General features: G+C 38.7%; 1 protein-coding gene across 1 annotated transcript in view; it reads left to right on the plus strand.

Annotated features, from left to right (window-relative positions):
• MRPS28 (mitochondrial ribosomal protein S28) overlaps nucleotides 1-22,787 on the plus strand; it is an 80,174-nt gene extending 57,387 nt beyond the window's left edge. The window contains exon 3 of the mRNA XM_086884139.1: nucleotides 22,482-22,787. Coding sequence (XP_086740265.1) covers nucleotides 22,482-22,632 — 151 coding nt within the window. The 3' untranslated portion in view covers nucleotides 22,633-22,787. The remainder of the gene's footprint in view (nucleotides 1-22,481) is intronic.
• The last annotated feature ends 3,493 nt before the right edge of the window (nucleotides 22,788-26,280 follow it).

Consider the following 26,280-nt stretch of genomic DNA (forward strand, 5'->3'; position numbering starts at 1 on the left):
GTCTGTATCTCCTGTTACTTGTTTTGCTGAATTCTGTCAGATTTTGAATACTTAGAATAAAATTATCCACTGTCATTTTCCCTTGCTGGTTATTTATTTTTCTTTCTGTGCTGCAGAAAGTGTCAAGCATTTCTGAATATATATTGCCTTTTATGTAGTGTTATGCTGTCCAGCTTCTGGACAATACCTTGAAATTTGACAGGGGTGACCATCAGGGGGGTGCCTCATGCTACTTGCTTGATAATGCATGTAGACTGAGTTAAGGTGGCAGACGTTTGGACACGTACGTGGATATCTTTAGTGTCTACTGGTTTTCCCCCAGACCAAAGACAACTGGAGCATTAACAGCAGAAACTCATGTCCTACAGCCCAGTGAGGAAGGATTGATAGCCAGGAAGAAACGGTGATTTCTAGACTTGTTTAATTTTTCCTGGTCAGAAAAGAATGATTTGCATTTTACAGTCCCTTGGTCACCGTGCCAGTTGTCAGTCATCTGATTAGAGAATCAAGAACCATGGCTAGTGTCAGATGGTAGTTTGCATGGAGTGCCAAGAGTAACAGCTAGCAGTGCTGATCTTCTCAATGGAAAAAGAGAAAACTGAACTGGGATTTAGAAAAGTTAGGCTCTTCTCCTCTATGCTATACTTCTATAGCAGTAAAATCACTGGTGTTGAATTAAACTTTAATGTTTACCTAAGGGGCTGAATCATGAATGTTGGAGAAACTTCTTTCATTTTTATCTTTAGCTTTTGAAAGCTTTTTTTGCCACTGTAACTTTCTTACAGCTTTCCTTCATGTCATAAATACAGAATTAACGAAGTATTAAAGGGAGTTTATTTCATCATTTCTTTTTTAGTCATTTCAATATGAAAATAATTAGTGCATGGATTCAAATCCTATTTCTAGTATAGAAGATGATTCAGTCATATCTTTTGATCTTGGCTGGAGGAAGAACAAAAAAAATCAGCTTTTTTTAGACAATTAGCTTAGATATTTGGTAAACAAGTTCAGCTGTTAGGATGGTGAAACTGTCAGAGGGTTTACCCAGGGCCAGTTGTAAAAAACCTTTCCTAGACAGAAGTTTCTTAAAAACAAGTTAGATAAATTTTTCATCGGGGTACCTCCTTTGGTGTAAAAGATAAGACTTGATGTCTCATCCCACCTTTAATTTCTCTGATTTTGGTCAAGTATTTAGAATGTAGCTGGTCATTAAAGAAGACTTGCTTTTGAGACACTTTGAGGCAAGTGCAGTAGAAAGTCCACAATTTCAATATATTTAGGCCAGCAAACATTTCAAAATTCCTGAAATAAATATTTCTTTGTGCTGCTTGTAAAATACTGTCTTTTTTCAGAGAGTTTGTGTTACCTTGGAAGTGATCCAGATGAATGAGAAATGCTCATAAATACTATCTCAAAGTATTCTGCTCAACTTCTTTTTTAAATGACCATAAAATAAGTAGGAGTGAGATGGAGAAGCATTTGGCTGAATTATTGATACGATTATTACTTGGGATTGATTCTGACACCTCAGTTTGATTTTGTACATTGCAGTCAGCTCTTATTCCTTTCCATTTGCTGGATAATTCTTGGAAGAAGCTGAGGTGGTCAGTCATATGACCTTATCTCTAAAACAATTTTCTATCAGGCTTTGCTAAACTGTAACTTCAGTAAATATCTTCTGGCTCACCAAAGGCTTGTGCTGTTTAAGGAACAAGCTTTTGTTGTGCTTTCTCAACTTCTGGCCCTCCAGTTTCCTATTTTTTTCAGCTATGTTTCTTCCTGAAGAATGAGCACTTCTCACAGCTTTGTACCTGGGTTGTTTTCTGTTCAAGCTTGAAAATGTTAAGGAAAAAAAAACCCACAAAAAGATGTGAGCATCCAGTATCACAATCAAATAGCAGAGTCTGGTATGAGCCTACAGACACATTACAGCTTAATTAAAATCTGTCACTCCTTTAATACTTGCGTGTGCACACATGCACAGACCAGTTGGCTGCTGAAAGGGAAACTCTTTAAGAAGGTATATTGTTATCACTGAATGGATCAGTCATTGCAAAGAAGCTCTTTAAATATCAAAATCAAAAAATAAGTCTTGAAAATGCTTAAGAGTTGTTAACTTACTTTTCCCCCCGTTACTTAGTATGACACTCTAGCAGCTTGAGTTACAGCAGTCTCACTCCCATGTGTTGGAGGATCGCATTTTTCAGACTAATACACTGCTACTTTGAAAAATCTAAGTATTTTTATTTTTTTTTTGTTTGAGGATGCAGTTAAGTTGCTTGTGTTTGATGTCAAACAGCTAACCTGTATATTATTGCACAACCGCGCAATTACTGTGCAAAGCAGTTTGCTGTGAAATTTTTAATTTTGCAACATCCACAGCATCAACTATGGATAATTCCCAGCTGTTTGAATATTAAGTTCTTTAATTTCACTAGTCCTCATTTTTATGTAGTGTGTTTGTTTGGGGTTTTTTATGGGTTTTTTTGTTTGTTTATCTTTTTTACTTTGTAGAAATTTCTACAAAATATAAGTTCTATACAACATTTTTAGTCCAATGTTAGCTGGACAGTTGTTATGTGTGAACTTTAAATGTAGCTGTAATCAGAGTGGTGCTTGTACTGCACTGTCAAATGTCAGAAGTGTTATGAATTGTTCCTTTTACATCACAGAGGTGCATAAGCATGTATTTGACATCCAGGCTATGATGATGGTATTCCAGGAACATTCAGTATATACTTCTTTGGTCTCTTCTCCAGTCCTTCCAGCAAAACTAATTTGGTTTTCTAACTGAGACTGCAACATTCAAATTATGCCTGATAGAGCTAGGAAAAAACCCACTGAAATAATTATTTGGAGCTAAATCTGTTCTCTGTATCATTACACAACATGACTGCGAGGCATTAACTGTTCAGGTGGCAAAAGGGAACCCTTGGGCTACCCAGAGCCACTTTGTTGCCTCAGTTGTAGTATGGATGCTGCATGTGAGAAAGCAGGCAGGGAGCACAGAGCCTGTGTGAAACTAAGTCACACAGGGTTCTCACTCTGGCCTGAGAAATCATAAGGAGGAATCCAGACAGTCCTTGGAGAAGGAGACAACCTTTGCAGGTGTTGTTTGCATCCTTGTTGTTTACTTGCAAGAAAAGGTTAAGGGGTGTAGTACCCAATTGTCCAGTGATGGTGATGTGTTAATGACCAATGAGAGTTTGTCCTCTCAGACCTGTCTATAAAAGAAGATCTGGAATAATAAAACTTGCTCTCTTGTGCAACCCAGAAGAGAGTCCATGTTGTGCTTTGCCCTTCCTAATATATTGTGACATTGTAGCACCAAGGTTGTGGCAGCTGCTGTCTTACCATTACCCCAGCTCTGAATGGCTGGTCCCCCTCTGCGGTTCAGAAAGAATACTTCTGTGTCTCCTGCTGACAAAAATTGCTCTTGGGACAGAGAATCCAATGCTCAGACAAATCTAAGTCCCCTGCCAGGGGTTTCCTGTTCCCACACAACTGCAGTACTAGCTGAACTCTAAAACTTCTGACTTCTTTCTGATTTTTACTGCAGTCAGTGAAGAAAAGCCATCAATCTTGCATTTATTTGCTGTTTTGTTGGGTGTTAAGTGTGGCAAATTGCTAAAATCCTATGTTAAATAAAGTTGACTTTCTAGATATTTAAGTTTTTGTATATTTATACATTAAGTTTTATTTATATATTATAAACAGAACTACAGTTCATGAATTAAAGTTATTCCTATGCAAAAAGTGATATTTTAAGTAATTGCTCCTGTCATCATTGTCACTATTGTCAACATAGTCCTGGGAAGCTTGCATTTGATCAAATCTGTTCTGCCTATGAAAGGCAAGACAAATAGATTAGGTTTTGTAAAAAGAAAGTTAAATTGAGTATTTAAAATTTTCCATTTAAGACTTTTAATTTACAGTGTGGAATAAGTAGTGGCCTTTTAACTGCCTGTCCTAGTTTAGGGCAAATCAGGAAGGAAAAGTCACCCCAGGACATTGTCACAGTTTTCTTGGTTATTCGTGTGTATCCATCAGTACTGGGGTTGAATAATCTCATCTTAATCAGTACTCTTTGTTCTAAGTTTTCTTCTGGAGGTTCATGTAAGTGTGGATAATGCTGAAATGGGACAGATGAGATGTGGCCAGGATGGGGTCCGAAAGGATGGAAGTGCAGCGTGCTTTAAGTGCAGTATGCTTGTTACATAAATAAAGAACTGAAATAGTGTCAGCCTCACTGGAGCTCAGTTTAAGGTTTTGGTCCATCTTCGTAGTGGTGTGGTGGTGGTGGTGACAGCGCTGGAGGTGCATCTCTGTGTCTAGGTTCTTATGCACTGTGTCCTGGCCACAGGTTAAATTTCTGCAGGTGCTAAGTGGCTCAGCAGGTATAGATGATCAGTCCTGTAGCAGCCTAAACCTGTATCTGCCTCCTCGTGCTCAGCCCTGCTTGGGCTCTGCGGGTGTTTTATCACCCACGTAATGTGAGCTTGTTCCCAAGTACAAGAGAAACTGAATTTGACCTGGGTGACTGAATTCCTGTTCTTCCTTTGTGTGATCATTAATGCTATAACTAACACCACTGGCTTCAAAAGTGATTTACTACAGGCAGGGTATTTTTAGATGCACAAGTAAATCCTTTCAGAGTTGATAACATTTTAATGGAATTGACACATTAATAGGCAATATCGTTTATGTGTAGTTTTTACTTTCCCCTATGTGAGAAAACTTAGAACGATTGTTTCCACCCCAAGAGTATTACTAATTGCTTGGCCCATCTTTCCTTAAATCTTCTGTGGAGTACAATAAACCTCCCTGTCCTTTTTATAGGGAGAGTGGTAGAATTTCACCTGCCATTTAAAATGCAGATAATACATTGTTTGGAGAAGTTTGTTTGAAAGGGTAGGTTAAGCTGGAATGAGTCATCACCAGGGTGCTCTGTGTGTGTGCATGTATTGGGAACTTGATACTGTGGGAAAGCTGCAAGGCGCCTTCTAAGGTGATGGAAAAGAAATACTGTACTACAATTAGTTTTACTCACAAACAAGAATAGGATTTTGTTATCATGATTAATTGCATCTTACCACGTTCCACCAGTAGATAAGCAATAACAGGACCTGGAATTCTTGGATGATAGTGGGAAAGAAAAGACTAACAAAGTGAAAGGTACGGAAGCAGTCGTGAGATCTCCCTTGCTTTCCCCTAACAAATATAACCAGAATGTCCAAGTTCTGAGATAGATGGAAGTGTTAAGCAAGTCCCTTTTCAGTGACAGAGCTTATTTGAAAATGGGTTGGGACAAGCCTGTTCTTTGTCTTATTAGTATTACTGAATCTTTAGTATAAAGTCAGCATTTGAAAGGAGGACTGCCTTTAGTACAAGATTAGTTTCTAATGTTTTAGGTTCCCATTTTATTCCAGGCTTATAAACTTTGAATATTCCCTTTGTTTTCATTTGCTTTAATAAGATCTCTCCAATGTGAAACACTGGTAAACCTTGTTCTCTTTTGGGGTGGTAAGTTATGCAGTGAGATTTTCAAGGCAGCTTGGGAAAGAAAGTAAAAGTTTTAAAATGCAAAACAAAAAGGGTGTGTGACCTGGAGAAGTGGATGAAAGGTGGATGTGCTGGGCTGGTTTACAATTATTTCCACTCTGGTTCACCTATGCCACCACTCTTAAGTCTTCAGTAATTCACTGGCAGAATGTATTTAGTTTAATATTCCAGAACATATTCAAAACTTATTAAAATACAAAACTCATTCTTACTTGTCAGAAACTAAAGGTGAACTTACCAGACACGATTTCTTTCCTGTAAAACAGTTTCCTGTACCTATAAAAAGGCATAATGAATTTTATAAGTTTTTGAAATCTTTGGATTATTGAAATATGTATTTTCATTAATTTTTCAGAATGTAAACATAAATGTTCAGTAGAATCTTTTGCAGACAAAAATAGGGAGGGGACTTGAATATTGTTTGCATATTATCAAGGGCTGGATGTAGAACATATAGAATATACAGCAGTTGCAGCTAACAGAGAGAAAATGAGACAGAATCTTAACAGCTTCCATTTTTCAGTTCAGGAATGTGAGATACAGACCAAGGTGCTCGGTCTTCTAGGAGCTGGTATGAGCATTGGCTAGGAAAAAAGTTCTCACTGAATGCTTGTATCCCACAACACCAACTAGAGAAACTTTTGGTGCCATTTTTAAAATCAAATAAATGCTGATAAGGAGAAGGGAGACAACAAAGGAAGTTATATGGGGAGTTTCAGTTTAAGTGTCTAAAGTTTGGAGGAATATACAAAGAGTAGAATGGAAATGTATTACATTCATAAAAATATACTTTCTGCTCTGAAAAAAAGTTCAGCAACTGAGAGATGTTGCCTCCTCCTTCCTTTGTTCATTTGTCCTTCATTATTTTGCTTGGTTTTGGGGGTTTAGTTTTGTTTTGGTTTTTTAGCCCTAGTTCAGCAGCCACTTGTGCAGGCACCTTGCAGAGTTGTATGTGTAATCCCACAGAAATCATTAAGTTTATCCATATCAGTAACATGGACCACAGCTCTTACAGAATTCAAGCACTTGTTTGCAAATATTTCAATATTTGCTGTCTGTATACATTTGTACAAAACCAAACACAATCATGCTCTGAAACTGGGGCGATTTAACTATGAAGGGGGAAAAGGAAAATGCACTAAAAATCGAATGAGTTTCTTGCAATTGACTGACTTATATTTTAATCTTGGTTTTATGAGCAGTTACTACTTTCACTGAAAAATGCAAAATAAGAATTAAAATATATTGTCCATTTATACACAGATTCTGTATTAAGCAATTATTTTTATTTTCTGGTAATTTTTATTTGTGCATAGAACAGGTGAAACATTTTTCTTGCATGCATTGTAAGCTCAAGTAAGTGTTTCAATTTTAGTGAAATATTTAGTTGTGTTTTATCTAAATGAGTCCTAGTTTGGACATCATTCTTTGCAGTCATCTCTCTTCCAAGGTGATAGGGATAAAGATATCCAGTTCATTCTATTTGCCAGGATCTCATGGCTGTCACAGGATGTTTTAGGAAGGACACCCAAGTGATTCCATGCAGATGCTGGCACCCAGTCACCTCAAGGCCCCCTGCAGGTGTGGGCTGGCTTTTAGCAGTGCTGTGTTGTAGCCATTCGCATCTCAAACTCCAGCAGGATGTACTGCCTGACCCGGAGCTGACTCTTCCCATTCAGGTATCATTAGACCTGGTGAGTACAACCTTCTAGACAGTGGAGCCTAATGCAAAAATGTGTAATCATTCTTGATTTGGCAGGGTCAGGGCTAAACAAGAGCTAAAAAAATTTCCCTGTCCTGAACTGACTCTCTGAAAAGCCACTTTCACTGTGACCCTTGGAGCCCCTGGCAGTGGGAGTCTAGTGTAGCTTTATCAGGTCTGGCAGCATAGAGAAGCAGTTTAGATCTGTGTGGTTGGGTAGTCAAGAGGCTGTCAGAGGTGTTTGTACTAATTCCACACCCAGGGATCCCTGCCAGACCTGAACTCTGCACAGCTGAGTCATTCCTCTCTGCATTGAGCTTCCTAAAGTGCTAGACTGGTGTTCCCAAATCCAGAGTAAAATGTTGTGGACACCTCTCCCAGATGACAGAACTGTTTTATTCCTTTGTTTTCTGGGTAGGAGTTGTAGGAGCTCCTGTAACTCAGTTTTCTCTCTGGAGAAGGCACACTGAGATAACAGTGCATACTGTTACCCGAAAATGCTTTTTCTGATGTGCAACAGGTATGTCCAAACCTGCCTATTTTGCTGAAGCACGTTCCTAGCAAGGTGAGTGTTAGAGAGGAAGATTGAAAGGCTTAGTTTTATTCCAGATTTGCATCTCCTGGCTCCATTTTCCCCTTCAGAAGGAAGGGGATGTAATTTCAGACCCTTGGTTAAAGAGCTACAAATATTTGGGGAAACAGATAAGTTGCTGCTAATTGATTCCCTGGCCTCATGCTCCCAGTTTTGGATGTGCTGGCATTAAAGTTGAGGCATGAAGCAGTTTCAGTTAATGGTCTCTGTCAGATGATTAGATGGCACCACACGTTGGAGCAGGAAGAAAAGGAGAATGTGGCATTAGCAGGCACAGCTCCAGGAAAAAAACCTTACCGTTTCTTCTGACTTTTGAATGTAGCCAGGAACTTGAACATCTTTAAATGAGACTGGGCCAGGACAATCCATCAGTAAAGAATTGTTGGATTGTTTAAATTGTTGATTAAGTAGGTCTTTTAAAAATCAAATGAAAATGCTTACTAGTAAATGATGGTCTTTGCCCTCTGTAGAGGGGCTTTTTTAAATAATTTGCTTCCACTGGACTGGTTTTCATTGCTTAACAGCATTAATTTCATGGTAGTGCAAGTTCATGGTTTATGTTCTCTTATGCTGCTCTCCAGGTGACTGACCCAGTATTCAGAAAGTATTTGTACTTTTTTGTCTGATTATTTGTTCCTCATTTTTAAGCTTCAATTTGTTAATAATCAAAGGCCACAAATGCATCCATCATGTAGGAGACATTTTACTCTCTGTAGTTCAGCATTTCATCGATTTCATTATTACAGTCATAATAATTTATGATAAAGGGACAAGTAGACCCAGAATCCTCATATTATTTGATGAAATGTGAATGTAAGTGTTTAATGCCTAAAGAAATTATTTCTGATAAAAATAAATCCAGGCTAAAACTAGTCATGTGGGAGAAACTTAACCCTTTTCACTGGGTTTGGGGAGTAGCTGATAACTGCTGCGGCTGTTTGACTCCCTTGTTCAGATTAAAAAATAAATTAAAAGAAGGAGGAAGGGAATGAAAGAACATTTCCTTACGATGCAGTCACACAAGCTATTGTCTGTGAGCTCCCTGCCCCCATCTCTTTCACCAGGCACACACACACACACTCACACAAAAAGCCGATTTTGTGTCCTTCTGAGCACACAGATGTTCCTCTTGGCATCCCTACAGTATGGATAGGGGGTTTTTTTGCAGGCACAGAATGTGAGGCTTCTTTGTTGGAGACAAAGTGTTGCCTGTGGTGGGAATTGCTGCAGTGATGGGAAAGTATCGTAATGTATTGTTGGATTACTGTGTTTTTTACCCCAGTAGAGACAGTACATTAAAGTAGCTTTGTGGGCAGTGAATTGTTTGAGCCAAGCCTGGCTAATAACACCCTCTCCTTGGCAAGCAGTCACACAAGGTATGGTTGGCATAGTTTGGATGGTCACAGGATTTGTCCCAGGCATCTGCAGCAGCTCTGCTGCCTTGAGTACAAGTCTTAGCAGCCGCATGTGGTGAGCTAATAAGAGTGCTCTGACTATGGAGAGAGAGCAATCGTACTTTCAGCTCTTCATTTCGTAGCGTTACGAAGATCTGACAGGATACAGGCCTCCTCCTAAATTATTTCTGTACCTTTGTTCTGGAGTCTCTGTATAAAGGGTCTAAAAAAACAGCTTAAAATGTTTAATTTAATTTCTAAATAACCTTGGAAACTAATAGCACTAAGTGTTTGTCTGAGCTTGTATACAGAAGAGGGTTCAAATTGTTTCTTGTGCTAAGGTCTGTCAGAGAACATGGTTCTTCTTTGGGCACAGCTGATGACATTGTCTGCCTAAAGCTCTGAATCCAGCTCTCCTGTTGTTGATGGTACCAAGCACAAAGAACACAGATGCGGAAGCTGAGGTTCTAGATTAAGTTCCTTTTTTTTCATATCTTGTTATTTTTTTATCTCCATTCTTCAAATATGCATACATTTTGTCATGATTTTGACTGTTTTGGTTGGCAGTCTTGTACCTCCATAATAAATCTCAGATATGAAAGGTCTGCCTATGTAGATCCAGTTGAAAGATTGCACAGTTTAAGTTGGAGAAAATGGGGTCCAAAAAAAGCTTATAGGTGAAAAATTCCTTGAAGAAGCTGCTTCTAGGAAGAATTTGGAGGTGGGACTGTAGAGGCGAAAGTTACCTGACTCTGTAAAATACTTAATTATTTTGTTTCTCAGTTGCTTCCTCTAATGATAGAATATCTATTCCTTCCTTTTCCCCCTAAGTACCTTTATCTATCTCTGATTTTGTCATTGTGGAGAAAGATGCAGTAATTCAAGTTTCTGTAGTTTCATCTTTCCACCTCTAGGAAAAAAACCCCACAGCCTTATTCGGTATTTTTTCTCAGTCCATGTGTGTATGTTGTGTTTAATAAGAACTCAGCAGTGGTTCTCTATTGAGCAGAATACAATAAAGTGGTTATAGAAGGCATAAACCAAACAAGTAGATCAGGAAGATCACTCTTGTCTTTGTACGATGTCACAACGGTTGTTACTAGTTTATTTCCAGGTGTACTCCTCTTACTGAATGCAGATCTGCCATCATGATTACACCTACTTTTTACTATTTTTAAATAAGCTTTTTTCATCCTGTGTCTTATTTGTCTCTCCAATTTCATTGAATTGCATAGACTATACTTACTCTAGGCTTTTCCCTCTTCTTTCATTCCCCCTTTTAAAATTGTAAGCATGCTCCTGTTGCAGTGTCAGCGTCCCCAAAACAGGATTCCCTTCAGAAACCCTTCCTACTCTTCTGCTGCCTTTGGTGTTAGGATCCCAGGGCATGTTCTGATGTGGTATCCAGCAGCTTTCCCTGGAGGCCCCTCCTTGTCTACTTCCAACCCCTAACTGCCATTTTTGCCTGTATGTTTCTTTTGATTTATCCAACTGTTCATTTCTTCTTTATTGCCTCCAAAACAAAATTTTCTGTAAAGTTCCTTTTGATAGGTATGTTCACTGATAGTCCATATTTCCTTAACCTCAAGTGTCACATCATTAGGTCAACCTTTGTAATTGCTAGTATCTTAATTGTGTTTTATGCTCTTTTGGATAGTTTTCCCCTCCATTTAGTATTTCTAAGAGCTGCCCTTGGCAATCTTAGCTCACTCCTGACACTGTTATGTGCATCAGGAGAGTGGCTTGTTAGGTGACCTTTCTCGCTGGTAATGCCTTGCCTAGACACACCAGGTTCTTCATGGATATTCTTTATATGTTTTCCTCATCTGTTTCACAGTTTCATGAAGGACATATTTTAAAAATCTGAAACACATTTGAACACTGTCCCTCTACCAACTCTGATTAAGATCTATCAATATGTTAAGGTTTTTTTAGCAGAAAGTGGAACCGTCAAATATTTGCTCCTCTCAAAGGCAAGTGTGTTGCATTCTGCAGAGAAGTGAACCTTCCCTGTGCTTCACAGTTCTGCTTGCCAGATCTAGAAAATCAAACTGACATTGTCAAACTGGTTGCATTTTTAAGGCTCCATTCCCCTGTAAGATTTTCATGTTGTCTCTGAATTGAGTGTTATTAACTGTGAAAGCCATTGGCATGAATAACACAAGTATTAGCTTACAAAGAAATGTTCCTGACCAAATCTGAAAATGTTCCTTTTACAGGAGCACCATGAACTGTTTTTCCTTAAAAAGTCTGTTCAGTGCTAGTCCATATTGTTCACTTATAGTGTAAGTAGCTGAAATTGTTCTTGAGGCAGTCATATAAATGAATACTAGCAAGGAACAGGAAATATTGTTTGATATACCTTAAAATGTTGGGTAATGTTCTCTGGTGTAGAAATGCAGGCATACGTTCCAGATGTGCACACTCAGTGATGCTTCAAGACGGTTTAAGAGCACTGGAAATAGTTTGGTTTATAATCTGTTGTTACAGGGGGACTTTTTCTCTGCCAGATCCCATTTTATCCTCTTTCAGATTTTTCAGACCATACTGTCAGACGTTTTTAGCTAAAATCTTTAGCTGAATGTCTTGCAGTTGTCTGAGCAATCTGCCTATGCTGCATCTTACAGACCAACTGTTACGTAAATATGACTTTTGCCACAGTGAACAGTAAGAATGACTGAGCAAGCCAGAGGCAGTGCTTTGTGTAGGCACCAACAGCCACAAGGAGAGTTGGGGAAAGACTAGGAAAATAAGGAGGTTCAGGGAAGAGGCTGGTACTTTTCAGCAGTCCTTAGCTTGGCCTTAGCTGATTGATAAAGAGGAACCATGTGGTACCTCTGGCTCCTTTTGTCTTAGAGTCCCATCCAGTTCTTCATCCTTTTCTCTCAAGCCCATCAACTCTCTCTACAGACCTCACCCACATTCTCCAAAGTTTAACTCCTCAACCTGTATCTCCTCCAGACCCTTCTCTCCCTGCCCATTTTTCCTCTGAGACCCCAAACCATTAGTGCCCAGCCTTCCCTCATCTTCAGCACCTCTTGCATCTCTCCTGTTGCACTCATTTGTAACTGAGAATTCAGGTATCTGCTTCACCTGTTCAGCAGCTCTATCTTCTGTCTGTCTTTGTATGCCAGCCCTTGCATTAAAGTGGTTACCAGCACTCACTGCCCCTGGAACAGCCACTTCAGCTGTCCCTACATGTCTTCTGCATCCAGCTCCCCCAAGAACAGAATAAATCCAATTTATGGCTATGATGAGATTTAAATACAAATAAAGGCAATGGACAGTACTTTCCATCAGTGCAGATGGGAGTATCAGAGCAGGGTTAGATGATGTGTCTGCAAAAACCTGCTGACAGTATGTGGATTATCCTGGTTTGCTGAGGATTCTCCTGTGTGACAGCCAGTCCAAGCTGTAAAAAGCTCAAGGGTTGAGCACCAAAACTGGGCAGGGTTTTAAATTCATTGTCATTGTTCCTATAGCTAGTATCATTACCCACGTAGTAAGGGGGAGTCTGATTTGAATTTTGATAAGAACCATGTCTGAATTACCAAAATGTACTATTTTAAATCCCTTATAATAGAACTGCCAGGATGGCTGTGCAAGGGAATTAGAATCAGCTGAGTGAGAAAACTGAGAAGCACTGTAAGAAAAGGAAGACAACTGAATTTAGTTGGTACTGGTGAGAGAGAAAGTTATAATGGGATCAGAAACTGAAAAGAAAGTGAGGTTGGCTGGATAAATGGGCTGGGACTAGGATGAGTGAACAGGCAGTAAGTAAGAGGGGCAAGAAAGTATGTCTAATAGTTTTTTGTGGAATAAAGGTAGAAGACTGGAAATACCTGGTCTGAGATCTCAGGGAGACAGTAAGAGGCCAGAGAAATTATGATTTAGAAAATGGAGTAGGTGTAGAAGGGGAGTAAGATTGAGACCACATCTATGAAGCAAATGAAGACAGCATTGTGGAAAGTGAATTTGAACTGTGGAGGGCTGAAGGTTTAGGAGTACATACATGAAAAGTATCTGACTGAGCCAATGTCTCAGCATGGGAAAGAGAAGGGGTAGGAATTACAATAGTGGTTACTTGTGGAAATATGGATAGAAGAATGTGAGATAGAGCTAGATGAGCTAGAGAAGATGAGAGATACTTCACATGAGTTTGGTTTTCTTCCATTTGGGTACCTTTATCTTTCATCTTTTAAGCAGTTTGCCTGGCTTCTGGTGCCTGTAAGCATAAAGGGCTATGAGGTTTTTTAGTGTTTTGTAAAATAAGTAGCTAATTTTTTATAAATATTTGAATATATAGTCCTTATTTTTTTAACATTTTGTATGTTACAAAGCAATATTTTAATCAAAATAGTTAATTTCATAGTTTAAATGGTGGAAAAAATATAAAAATTTGGACTAAAGACTCAGATTTCTTTCTTTCATTTTCCTCTCAAGTTAAAGGATATACTTTACATTACAGACTGAGAAAGCAACTGGCATAAATTACTGTATGATGATATGGGTGTATCTGATACAAGTTCTTAGATGACAGGAGCCACCTCTTGCAAGTTTCATTTGTCAAAGCTTACCTCTCTGTGCCATGGAGAAAAGGTTACAGCATTCATCTTTGATGTGATATGAAGTACATTTTAAAATATAGAATATTCTGTGGATTCCCTCTCTAAAAAAGTGAACCATCCTGTACCAAAAGTTTTAGTGAATGCAAATTGATTCTTGCAGATACGGTAGCAATAGTTACAGCAAGATTTTTTTTTTCTTGTTCTAGTGATTAAATATTAGCTGCTTTGGGTATTGTTTGAATTGATGACAAGCATGTTACTTTCTAGAAATTATTTACAAGTAGGAAATTCTTCCAACACTCTGAGTGTCCAGACTGGAACATAATTAAATCTAAATATTTGACACCTTTGGCTGTATTCCTTTGCTGTCACAGGCACAAATGCCATTGATTTTTGATATCATGGGAATAGGAGAGCTTGACAGTGTCTTCACAATGGCTTCTTTGATGCTTTTCTGTGACAATTATAAAACAATTCTTGTCAGGCTTTGCATTTACCTTCTTTTAGCAATAGTAGTGAAAACTTAAATGTTTCATTCACCTATGTCTGTGCCACTTTCACTATCTGGCATCTCAGTAGCCAACAGTGAAGACACAAGGAAGGGTGACAAGGTCCCTGTACTTGAGTCCCACAGAATGAAACTGCCAAGGCTCGACCAATAAATTACAGCTTTGAACAGCTCCATAAGCATAACTAGAGATACTATTTTACACCCTAATGATGGGGTGGACTCTCAAATTCTGCTGCTTGTACCAATGTGTTCAGTAGTTTTTTTCCCCCCCAAGTGTCTATACCTGCAGTGACATTAGCACTTCTGTAAGCTCCAGTTGTCCAGGAGGAATATTCAAGTGCTTCAGGGTGTTTTTCATATCAGCATCTAGCTGATATGCCCAAACTCTTTGTGTATTAATTTCTGATTTCTGCTTTAGATGGTGGTCAGTGTAAAGTGGGGTTTAGCTTTGGACTTCTTCAGGTGCATAAAACCTGATGGTTTTAAGGATGTTTGCCATAGGATCTGCTTATGCACTGTTGTTCCAAAACACATGGTGACAATGGCTGTTGCTTAAGTTGATCATTTCACACACTCTTAAAGCATTTTGCTGAATGCTTCCAAGAATATGAGAGACTTTACTCTGCTTTTATCTAGCAGAGTATAGCCTGTTTCCTTGTAGAAGTATGGATTTGACACAAGGAGCAAAAATGTTCTGAAAAATTATTAAGCAGGTGTCACAAGCAGTAACTGCTTAGAAGAAATGAGGGTGTGTTTGCTTTCTTAGTTCAAGGAAAGAGGAAAGCAAATGAAGTAGGAAACAAATACAGCTGAAGTGGTAATGGGTTGGTGAGTCACAAGAAGCGAGGTTGCATTTTCTGACAGAATGTAGCCAGCAACCTTGGAGCATTTTTGTGAAGTGTTTGATTGCAGAGAACAGAGATGCTTTGAAAATCCTATTTTGAGCGTTCATCCCTTTTTTGAATGACTGGATGCTGTGGTTATAAATAATGGATGAATAAAACTTAAGCCAAAAGGGACCTTCAGGTCATCTCTCAGGACTTCACTGTATCATGAGACATGACATTTCAGCAGGTTATCCTGAACTGAACTAGCACATCTGTTCTGACATCTCTTCAGCTGAAGCCATCAATGGCTGAAAAGTCTCAGGGCTTGGAGTTTTTTCTAACTACTTCATCAGTATTACTTGCAAATTGTCATTCTCATCTGCATTAGTTGGACTTTGCTTTCCTGATTATTACATGCTTTTGCCAGACAGATTTAAGCACCTTTCAATACCAGTATTTTCTTTTTGTATAGACAGCTCAATCTTTTTAATAACAGATAAAATCTTTACATGGTTATTCATTTTTATGCATATTCTTTGTCCTCTCTTTAGCAGTCTTTAAAGAAAGACAGTCAGTAGGATACTACTGCTCTCCCAGTATCTCTTCCACAGTCCATGTTCTGTGCAAAATTCACAGTACCTTTTTGCTACTACTTTCTTCCATCACTGCTATGCACAAAACTGGGATTTGGCCTTTTTGCCCCAGCATTGCCTAGGAGCTCATTCTGAGGGGGAGGGTATTATTGTTATAATATTATGTTACAATAAGCAGTGTGTTATTGCTGCTGTCTGGACCTGTTGGATGCAGGATTGCTGTCCCCATCGCTACGTGTGCAATGTGTGCCTTGCTGCAAAAAGACGCTTTACAAGGTGTTGATTTTTACATAGAAATGTGCTGCCTTCAGCTTGACAGCAGCCTTTTTTCATCCATATTTTCTCTGAACAAGAATTTTGCTGTACTGGCAATGAAGGAGAAGCTTCTGGGAAGTGTTGTGCTTTGGCAGAGCTCCTTCACTGTGGGGCATCAGAGGGTGACCTGTACAAAACTCATACAGAACTGTGCTCCTTAAGCCAGCTGTAGGGCATCCCTTTGCTGACAAAGTTGAGACCAGCATGGGCTCAGGCTGCATCTGGGAATGCTTCGAAATGCTTTCTAGAAACAAGATTGATCATTCCATAGACAGCTTTGTTGCACACCAGCTGCACTGCTTTGCTGCTGGCTGCAGTTAGTTAGAGGTGGGTTTGATTCTGGGGATGCTTTATCATTTCAGTATTACTAATTAGGAGCTACAGGGTGATTTTGAGTGGATTTGAATGGTGGTAAGAATGGTGAATACAAACTCTGGAGAGAAACTGATCAATTTATTTCACTACCTTTGCTACTCTTACATCTTTTCTGAAGTTCTTATTCTGAAGGTAATTGAATTGTATCAATTTTCTGAAGTTGATAATGTGGTGTCTTTCACATAATAAAAAAAAAGAGAAAGTGAAATGGTTTTGAATTTTGTAAACTGTTCTGTACTGTGCCAAGGCACTGAAACAAAACCTCTTGAATAATGGAACTGAAAAACACACTTTGAAATTCTCACAGTGCAAAAATGAAAGGCATCAAGACTTCTGATGGCATTCACTGAGAGTACCATAGCTCAACTCTAACCGTGACTTTGGAGTGTTTTATATTAATTGATTTTGTATGGAAGATAATCCAGGGATTCCTTTCATTGCAGAAAGCCATCACTAGACTGTGCTGGGGGACACTAAAAAATAATGATGCAAAAAGTGTAAAAAAATCAAATTCTCTAAGTTACACCATCAGTGTAGGAATTAAACCCCAGGTTTAAGATCTGCCTTCCTACTTCCTTCAGAAATTCACATTCCTGAGGGGTGGGATAGAGAGCATGGAAGAATGGACAGTGGATGAGAATGGTCATAGCCAGCTCGGGGAAGTTCATTCAACTTTGTATTGCACAGGTTATTGTTCCAAAAGGAGGCAATGGAGACTGAAAATGCTTAACAGAGAGGAAAACATTGAGCCAGAACATTCTGCTTCTCTCAAAATATCAGTCCTGTATTTTTATAGTATGAAATAGAAGGTATCTGAGAATGCACTTTTGAAATGAGTGGGAAACACCCACTCATTTCAAAAAGTGCTCTCATACAGCCAAGACCCAGTGAGACTCAACCATTCCTGTAATTGCATGGTTATTTTTGTTGCAATGTTTCCAAGAATAGAAGCTTTGTTGCCTTAAATTTTAAACTAATAACATGAGTACTTTTAATAGGAAAAGGACTGCTTGCTAATTTGTGATCACATGCAATTTTAAATACTGGATAGTTTAACAAAATTCTTTAATGTCTTCACGTATAATTTAGAGTTTGAATAAAGCTCTTAATGCCATTTAGTAATAAGGATGCTTCCTTTGCATGTGAAATTGCACACCTGCAAAACTACTGTCCCACTTTCTTGGCCAAAATTGGTATAATTAGTATCCTCATTTTTAGTTATAGCCTCCTTGTTTTTACATGTTTTTACATTGCTTTCCAAGTCAACTCTGTTTGTAGACATTTTGGTGTAACCTGGAATGACTTTTAAGTTAAAAAAAACATTTCCCCCCGCCAGCATTCTTAATTAGCAGGAGCTAAAATTTATGTCATTCCGTATCTTCCCCCTCCAGTTTTATTATGTAAAAATATTAGGGTTTTTTGTTTCTTCATATATCTTTCACGTAGTAAAATTACTTTAAAATTACAAGTTTAAAATCTTGACTGAAGAGTTTGGGGAGTTTTGGCTAAACCCTTTAATTTGCCATTAAGATTTTGAGAGATTTAAGGCTTCAGTGCAAAAGTGAAAGGATCAGCATAGAGACCAAATTGCAATAAAAGCAATATAGAGAGTCAGAGGGATGCTCCCAAGTTGCTTGAAGGTGCTCCCTGTTCTACTCATATGATGAGCAAAGGGAAGATGTACTATTTGTAAGTTAAGACACAGTAGTTTGATATTTGCATGATAAATAGATAGAATAGGAAATAGATAATAGGCCCTATTTTTAATGTAGTAATAGGACACAAACTTTTACTTATGTATTTGTTTTTAAAATTTCTTTAGCACCATGAGCAAGGCTGTGCTGTGTGCTTTCTCTGTGCTCTTACACTCCGTGTTACATTGGTGATGTGTGGTTGCATGGACTTAAGGTTCAAATAAGAAAAAGGTTTTCATTTTGCTTCTTTCCTACTTCTTCATGACAGTTCAAAAATTGCAAAGAGCACTGAAGCAGTTTGGGCTGCCTCTAACTTAACTAAACATCATCTTCTGGAAGTGGATGTTTGAGGGAAGATACACCTTGTACCTAGTGCTTTGTCCACTCCAGAAGAGCTGGAGAGAAGCTTGCAGGTGCACATTTAAAACAAAGGAAGCTTTTTGGGACCCATTGTTCCTTGGTTCAAGTTCAGGCAAAGGTTTCTGGTGGTGCTTCAGTGGGTGCTCTGGACACTGGCTTGAGAAGGGGTCATGGCTCATCAACAACAGCTGCTGGATTCCCAGTTCTGAATGTGGGTGTTAGGTGGGGTCATTCCATTCAAAACTGGGTTCCCAAAGGGTTAAAATTCAGAGCTGTTGTAAATAAATTCTGTGAAAGTGGATCAAACTTTGAGCCTGCTTGCAAAATAATTTAAGTTCTAGAGAAATTCTTATACCTTCATTTATGTATCTAACTAAACACCTTTGTCAACTTCTCAGTGAAATTAATACTTTTACCTGGCAATAGGAAGTGGTAGGAGGAAGACACGGGGATCCTTGAGAAACACAGTGCTTGGGGGTTGGGTCAAGGTCAGTGGTACCTGCTGATGGTCATTGGATAAGATGATCTTGAATACCAGCATTGTTACTTACAAATAAAACGAGTCCTTTTGCAAAGTGGAGTAAGTAGATGGTTTCTTTCCTTTTACACTGGTGTCCTGTGTTTCCTAGGCCACTCTTCCTGAAAATGATAAAATGCTTGCTTTGTTTCTGGGTCCTGCGTCAAGCTTCTGCTTTAACCATAGGATAGTTTTATCTGTTTTAAGGATAAATAGCTTTGTAGATAGAATATGATTGCTGTGCATAGAGCAACCTATCATTTCCTCTTGCTCTAAAATGTGGTGGATAGACCACCACTGCATGTTGCATTCATGTTTCTGCTTTTTTCTACATCATCCACTTACTCTTGAAGTGTTTTAGCTGTAGGGAACATCTGTCACAAACCCAAATGTTTATATTCATATAAATTGGCACCTGTGTCAGCTCCTCAAAGAGATGTTCATCACAATCTTTTTGCAAGCAGATGTGCTGTGACTGGAAAAACTTCTTTAATAATTAAGTACGATTAAAGTATCTGGAATCTGTTCCAGTTACTGAAGCATCATTGAAGATTGTGATTCTTCTTATGAAAATACAATTGCCTGGATTTTGCATTACAAATATATGTTAAAGTCATGTCTGGAAATCAGAGAAAAGTTCTTTGCAGACTGTACAGTGAGCAGTGCTAAAATTGGGGGAGTTGTGCTTAAGATTATTTATTTATTTATTTATTTTTGTAAAATTAGATGCATTAATCATGAGAAGTACAGTTTCTTCACAGATTTTCCATATGGACTTCCCTGGTTATAAATAATACTTTTAAAGGCTTGATTAGAAAAAAAATTAGTTTCATCTTATACTTGTAAAACATCACTGTAGTCAAGCAACCAGCCCAAAAGGAACTGATGCATGATGAAAGTAATATTTTGTATTTCAGTTATAAAGATGGAGTTCAATATCTCTCCCACTGTGTGCTGGCAAATAGAGAAAGGACTTCCAATTCAATTTAAACCTCATTCAGTTCAATATCTGTAGAAATGTGTTGGACCCTGAAGATAGTTTTCTCAACAGCTTTCTGCTGTAACCAGCACTGTAACCAGTAACCAGGTTACTGGTGAGCTGCTTTTCCTGTAGGAGGAAAGAGAGAAGAAAAAGACAGAAGGATGACTGGTCTTCAAAATTCATTACAGAACCACTAGTGTTAGTCTTAAATTTTATTACATTTAAATATATTAAGATTTTTTTAAGCAGCACAGAGTGCTGTAGTTCAAAGATCTCAGGTTAGTGTCAGGTTTTAATAGTTTTATGCAGTCTTTTCAGTGATGTTTTCCTCTTCTTGGCTCTACTGTATATAGTATAGTTTCCTAGATTTCTATAGAATTCACCTGTGTTTTCAGTGCTTTTTTGTCATATGCTTTACATTTATCTCTTCTTCTCTTTTTCCAAGCCTATCTTCCCATTAAAAGGTATCTGCTCCTTCTTTCCTGCTTCCACAGACCATTTCTTCCTCCATCTCTCCTTCTCTCCCTCTTATTTTAGCCTTTCTCAAAAATTAATCTTCTGCCCCCCCACTGATAAAGGCAATAAAGTTTGATGGTATAAGCTGAAGATATTGTTAAAGATCTGGATAACTTCATGGTTAGAGGCAAAGGCAGCCCGTTCTACAGAATTTTCTGGGAATTTCTCCCATATACCCAAATGGCTAAAACTACTAGTCAGCTGGTCTTCATTTAAGATACTTCTGAGGAGCTTTCCTCTTCATTCTCCTTTTTATCCCAAAACTTTTTTGGGGACCACTCTTCTCAATAAGCCTAACAAATCCTGGAAGATACCATGCACTTTAAAGTCTTAGACATTTTCTTTTGATTTCAGCAATGCTGAAATGCTGCATGTTAGTTTTCATAAATAATCCTCATCAGTCGTGAAACTGTTCTGTTTTGAAATGTATGTATTTCACAGAGAAAAGGACAGAATTGATCCCTTCCAGCTATTTAGGTAACAACCAAACATAAGCTGTGTTGAGTCTTTGGTAGCTGTGCCATACTTTTCACTGCAGCAGTGGCTACTTGCATTTTGGACTGGTGGGGGCCTTCACTTTTATGTTTTTAAGAAAATGTGTGTTATTTCCACTGGGCTCATGCAGATCATCATAGGATTTGTTGGGATGAATGTTGGCAGAATCCTTGCTGACTGAGTACCCTATGTACCCACATATCTACTCAGGGTGGCGGTACCAAATGCTCTTCCTTTGCAGTCTGGATCATAGCCAGGTATTACCCAGGATGAACCGAGAGGCAAGGGAAATGAATGTAAGATAGCACTGACAGAAAATAACAACAAAATGAAACAAAAACAAAACCCACCATGAATACAAGTCCAGGACCTTTTCTTAAGATGTTTTGTTTTCCAAATGAACCTTGGTTAGAAGAGCTGAAGAAAGTTGAAATCTGGTTCAGTTTTGCTTCATGCTAGCAAACAATTATCAGAGAGAGAAGATTGTCTACTCAAGGTGGAGGTGAAAATGAGCAAGGTAGAAATGGTGCAACCAGACTTCCCTATACATTTTTTTTCTCTTGGTTACTGGAGAATGTTTCTAACTCTCTCTTACTTTTGCTCAAGGAAGTCAAGCTTGCTGCATCTTCAGCTCTTTATGCTTTGACTAGGGAAAAAAAAAAGTACAATTTGAACTTTCAAAGGAAGAATAGTATTCAATTTTATTGCTGGACTTCAATCAGTAACTCTCCAGGTGCATTATAAAACCTGCTGATATTTAAAAAATCTTCACTAATTTGGCATGGCCATCTTAACACAGGGTCTGTTTTAAAAACACGTTAAACGCTCACATCTTCTGACATAAAAGGAAAAGGAAAGAAAAAAGAGAGCATAAAACAATAAAACCGAAGCCTGTAGGCAGAATGTTTCATTACAATAGTTGTGGGGTTTCTTTTTAATTATATGTAATAAAAAACTTGCAGATGATGCCCACTCTTTGGACGGGGGGATAAGACAAGTAAAGTTCCTTGCCTGAGGCCCAGGGTTGGGAATATAAACCATAGTTAGCTGGCATTGTACTTTTTGATAATAGCAATGTCACCAGTGATCTAATGATGACTTTTCCACCCCTTTGATGATATGTTGTCTTGCAGATAATTATTGGCATGATACAGTAAAATATTTTGATGGAAGACACAAACAGTTTCCCATATAATAAAGTGCTTTTTTGTAGAGTCTGCATTCCCACAGTGGGATCTGGTGGTGTCTGTTCTTCGATGGGCAGGATTTTATCAGCAGAGACTGGCTCTGTGGTGGTAGGGAGCGTGTCCCAGCAGTTTTTAATGCTGATGACATTATAACAGCATTGAACTTCATTGCAGCACTTTGTTTACTGTGAGGCTGCTACTTAGATCTGCAGAGAGGAGGGAGCCTTAGGAAATGCAAGACCAGTGTTTAACAAAACTTATCTTCTTCCCCCTCTCCCTTTCTCTTCACAGAAAATATCAGAGAGGAACCCGGGTACGCCTCAGACTGCTGGATCTTGAACTGACGTCCAGGTTTTTGGGGGCAGCCAGTGATACAACATTGCTGGAAGCTGATGCAGTGCTTTTGGGACTTGCAGAGAGCAAGCAAACAAAGCAAAATTAGTAAATTTACTGCAAAGAGATGCGCTTCGTGCACTTCATGCTCTGTAACAAATTACATAAATTAAATGCTTCCTCAGGAAATAAATTAAAATTTTCTGTCCACTTAGTCATGTAAAAAATGAGATCAATAAAGAACAATAAGCACATTGTACCTAATCCTTGCTCCATTTTTATTCACTCATCTTTCTAGCTCTTTGCCTTTAGATTTAAAGGTGCAGGCTAACTGAATGTGTTCATATTCTTGTATAAGGAATTTCAGAGTCCATCATACTACCCCAAAGGAATGTTGATTTTCCATGGAGGAAGTCCTAAGCTTGCTGTCGTGCTGCTTCTAGGATGGTGTTTCATACAGAACAACATCAAGGGTTTCTGATTTCCAAGTTGCACTGCAGGCTGTTTTACTACTGATACTGGGTTTAATATCTGTTACAGAACATAAAGCTTTTATCTCCATCTGCATGAGGAACTAGAGATTATTCTTTGCTTTAATCAGAGCTCCCATTTCCAATGCATGTTAGTAAATTTTCTCTGGTGGTTCATAAAAATGGAAAGAAGCTGTTTCAATGTAGTTGGCCAAGTGTAGGTCTTAGTTTTCTGTAAATATATTTAAGATAAATATAGTGGGTGTTTGAACACACAACCAAAGAATCATGCTATGGTATTTCCTGTATCTTTTTGGACCTTTTGGTATCAGATTTCTGGTCTGTTCAAGCCTAAATTCTGCACAGTCATTTTTGATCTGCATAGTGCCTAGCAAGTGTTCTGAGGGAAAGTGAAGTTTGCCATTCATACCACAGAATTTCAAAAGAAAGCCTGTTTAATCTCACAATATTTTTCCCAAATATTGGAATGAAATGAGATTTGTTAGGATAGTATGCCCGGTTTGTCTGCAGTGACTGTCCAGTGACAGTGTGTTTCTTTTATGTGTATGTTATTCAGCAAATTGCACAAAATTCAGCAAAACACCCACTGGCTTAAGCATGTATTACCCAAATCCACAGACCCCCTCATCTTTGTGCTGCAGCAGGCCATGTGAACATTGATGGAGCCACTGAAGGATGGTGTAGCTCCTTCTGCTTCTCAAGACTGAGTCCATTGATGTCTCAGTCCCATGAGGGCAGAGGGGGTAAGGGATCTCTAAAGAAGCAGGGTGCCAGAGAGCACAGCTCACACATCCCTTTCCTTGCCGTTGTCTGGGAGGTGCTTGGATAAGATGGCATCAGTGCAGAAACGGGGAGCAGTTCTGTTACATCACAGCTGGCTAGTGGCTCAGGTTGTCACCCAAGCTCTGCAAGTCTTCAAATGATCCAACAACATTTCTTCAGGATACAGAAGCTTTAACCTGTTTATAGGTTAACCATTGTCATTTCTTTTAAAAGGGTTTTGTATTTTTTTTAAACATATAAAAAGAAAAGCTGAAGTGCCTTTTTACCTACACTACAGCCATATTGCATATGCATATAACCATATGCACAGTGGTTTGATTGTTTCTTACACCTCTGGCTAAAAGAAAACCTTTGACCAAATAAACAGAAGATTAATTTCCCACCTTTTCCCTCTTGTAACACTGAAATAAAAGGTACAGCGCAGACACAATCATACAATTATTAAGGTTGAAAAATATCTCCGTGATCATTGAGTCCAGCTGTTAACCCAACACTGCCAACTTCACCACTGAACCATGTTCTTAAGTTCCTCATCTACAAATGCTTTGAACACTTCCAGAGGTGGTGGTGCCACCACTTGACTGGCCAGCCTGACTCAATGCCTGGCATCACCTGATATGGGAAATTTCCAAGATGCATCTCATGTATGATCTGTCAAGGAGAATATATTTATTATAAGGTATGTATTTACCAAAATACTAGGAGGAATCACATGGTAAATGTATAACCATTCTGAAGGAATGAACATGTTTCAACAGATCCTTTTATAGTTTTGCGAACTGAAATTTTGTTTCTGAAATCGGTATGGATCCAAGCAAGAGAAAGGAAACAAGCAATGAGAGCTTATTTTGTTGCTTTAATTTGCTCATTCATCTCAGTGATCTTAATTAGGGGATTTTGAACATGAATTTCTTTGGGTGTTAGCCTCCAGGTAAAGAGTTATTCTATCCCTAGAGAAGGAAAATAAGGCCTTTTTAAGAAGCCAGGAGGGATTTAAAACATCAAAGAAATCCTGTCTGTTGAACATAACTCATCCTACATGCTTGATCAACCTTCAATAAGAGTGATTTGAAAGGAAGTATATGCTTTAATGTTTTGGGGCAGAATAGGAGTTATTTCACAGTAGGGTAACAGATAGTGATTTTATCAAACCTTCCTCTGGATAACCTTTAGGTTGTGGTTTAGGTTTAGCTTTTGGAGGCTGTAATGGTCATTATTTCAAGTCTAGCTTAGTGTTCTGTTTAGAAACCAGAGTTGACACAAACTGACTCAGTCATAGAAACTGCAGGTTTGAGCCTCCAGTGGCTTTAGGCTGCTGCTAGTCTTTGTGGCCTTTGATGAACCAGCTGTCCCAGTTCATCTTTGGTGACCTTCAGTTATTAATTGGCCCTCCAAACTCTTCATACAAGAGTTGTCCCATGGAAGAGTCTCTATTTGGGGTAGCCTGTGCCCATTGCACATTGCCTCAGTTCTACACGACTCCCAAAGGCAGAATTGCAAAGGCAGAGCAGGGATTTCTGAAATGTCTTTGTGGTGGGCTGTTGCAACTGCATTTTATAGCTGTAATACCTGCATATACCAAGAATATATGGAGACTACATGTCCATAACAGAGCAAGAAAGCACCAGTGTTCATTACTGAACAGCCACGATGGAACAGTTGTGTGACCTGTATCTGTAAGACTGTTATTTTTTACTCCTTGTCAGAGTAGAAGTTGATAATGCAAGCAGGTATTTCTAGGGCCATCCATACAGCAAAATAAATGCAGGTTTCTTTTCTGCTGGTTGCTCCCTATCCCCAGGAGTTCCCTTTTTTCTTCATGGCCACATTCCTTTTTGCTCCTCTGCATTTTCTGCTGTCAAATGTGCACAAGTGTATGTACAAGGTGTACAAGAACTGTGCACAGTGAAATCTCTTTGTCCATGTGGTACAGATCCCTGAGTGACCTTGTGTGGGTCTTAGTTTGGGCAGTGGTATCAATCTGCATTTTTGTTTGGAGGTCATTCTTATTTCAGATAAGAGGATAACATAAAGAACATTTCTTTATGTTAGATCCTGCTAACATGTAGAAAGGCTAAAGCCAGCCCTGCAGCTCCTGTGGCACTGTGCCCAGCCCAACCACTGCCTGGAATACTCTTTTATCACTATATATACTGCATGTACAACTAATATGAACCAAATGAATGCTACTTGTACATATCAAGATTCCAGCTGAAAATGGAAGAGCATCATTTTGCTGAGAATCCTGAGAGCAGCATAAACCAAGTTCTGCAACTATGCTCATCTGACTGCCAAAATCAGGAATTTCTCTACATGCCATGCTGCATTTCTTTCTAAATTTTGTAGTTTTTTCGTACTCTGAAGCATGCACCAGATGAGCGATTCATTACTAAAATCATATGGATTTCTGCTCTCACCTTTTTTTGATTACGCAGCTGAGAAGACATTTGTTTTTCAGATATTTGGGGGTTTTTCTCTGCACC

The sequence above is a fragment of the Cyanistes caeruleus genome, chromosome 1 (assembly GCF_971803275.1).
Source record: "Cyanistes caeruleus chromosome 1, bCyaCae1.hap1.1, whole genome shotgun sequence".
NCBI lineage: Eukaryota > Metazoa > Chordata > Aves > Passeriformes > Paridae > Cyanistes > Cyanistes caeruleus.